At 38.7% G+C, this 1,312-nt stretch overlaps 1 protein-coding gene across 1 annotated transcript in view; it reads left to right on the top strand.

Moving 5' to 3' along the window:
* Nucleotides 1-1,002, top strand: part of LOC103361181 (uncharacterized) — a 15,084-nt gene extending 14,082 nt beyond the window's left edge. Inside the window, exon 7 of the mRNA XM_008287199.1 lies at nucleotides 946-1,002. Within this exon, the coding sequence (XP_008285421.1) occupies nucleotides 946-1,002 (57 nt within the window). The remainder of the gene's footprint in view (nucleotides 1-945) is intronic.
* Nucleotides 1,003-1,312: the final 310 nt, after the last annotated feature.

Raw genomic sequence — 1,312 nt, 5'->3', positions numbered from 1 at the left:
CGTTACCTTGCATGTCATGACCCCCCAAGCCTTTTCTCAAAATGTACATTTGTATAGATGCTTCTATGTAACATCACTGTGGAATTTGGACATTTGTTGATGTCAATGTGCTGCATGTCTGAATAAAAATACAATTCATTTAAACAGACTAGTCATTGTCTTTATCCATGGATCAGCCACAACATTAAAGCCGCCTGCCTAATATTATGAAGGTTCCTTTCATGTAGCCAGAACAGATTTGAACAGTTGGAGTACAGACACAGGACCTCTGGGAGTCCAGTGTTAAAATCCTAACACATTTAGAGACGGATGTTAATATATACATGTAAGGAGAAACACCAAAAACATTTTTCTCTCTAATCTCAGCCGTGCACGCACAGCACAAGATTTGAAAATATAAGGCACATCACACATTTAAACATGTTAAAAATTATTGTGCCAAAGTGACCAATCAGTGCATCACCTCGCATGATCTCATGGGGAATTAAATGTAAATGAAATGAAAACTCCTTTTGTGTTCCAACATAAAAACTGAAACTGATGCTGATACATACATGTATGTAGAGACTTTAAAAACATTTAATCGAATCTCTTTTGTGAATGCACAGTAGAAGATGTCAAAATAATGCCACATCACAAATTGAGGGATGTTATTAAAAACTGTCATACCAGAGTGAGCAATCAGTGCACCACGTCACATGAGTAAATGTAAATGAAATGAAAACTCCTGTTGTGTTCCAACATAAGTGAAGCTCCTGATCTGTGTCTGCAGGATTGTATGCATTACACTGCTCCCTGCTCCTGATAACATGCTCAGTGATGTACTGTGAATGACAGGTCACCTGACAACGGAGTGACAATGCTGACCAATGGAGTCACTTCATTTGGAGGATTTCTTCATACATGTGTTGAACACCTCAAGATCAACAAACATCTTGTTTCTAGTTCCTCATTACTGGTCATACTGCACGGACCAACGTCTTGCACAGCTCTCACCTGTAGAACACACCTGTAGCAAGGTGACACTTTCACAGCCTCATATCAAAGCATCCACTCTGCCAGAGGTTACGACTTAAGATCTCACAGAGCACACCAGAACCACAGCAGGTGAAGGTCAATATGTGTTCACAGTGATATGCATGTAAACCTACTAAGCCTTACAAACAATTAATCCAAAAATACTATTTGCCCTAATGATAGGACTACAACAAACAACGAAAAACATAATTTCGTCTTGAATAATCTCATAAACTATTTGTTAAATAGCCTGTGACAGGCTGTTGTCAGTTACGAAATCAGTCAACAGCCTAAA

The sequence above is a fragment of the Stegastes partitus genome, unplaced genomic scaffold, assembly GCF_000690725.1.
Source record: "Stegastes partitus isolate 25-593 unplaced genomic scaffold, Stegastes_partitus-1.0.2 Scaffold489, whole genome shotgun sequence".
Lineage (NCBI taxonomy): Eukaryota > Metazoa > Chordata > Actinopteri > Pomacentridae > Stegastes > Stegastes partitus.
This window is presented reverse-complemented; position numbering and strand designations above follow the sequence as displayed.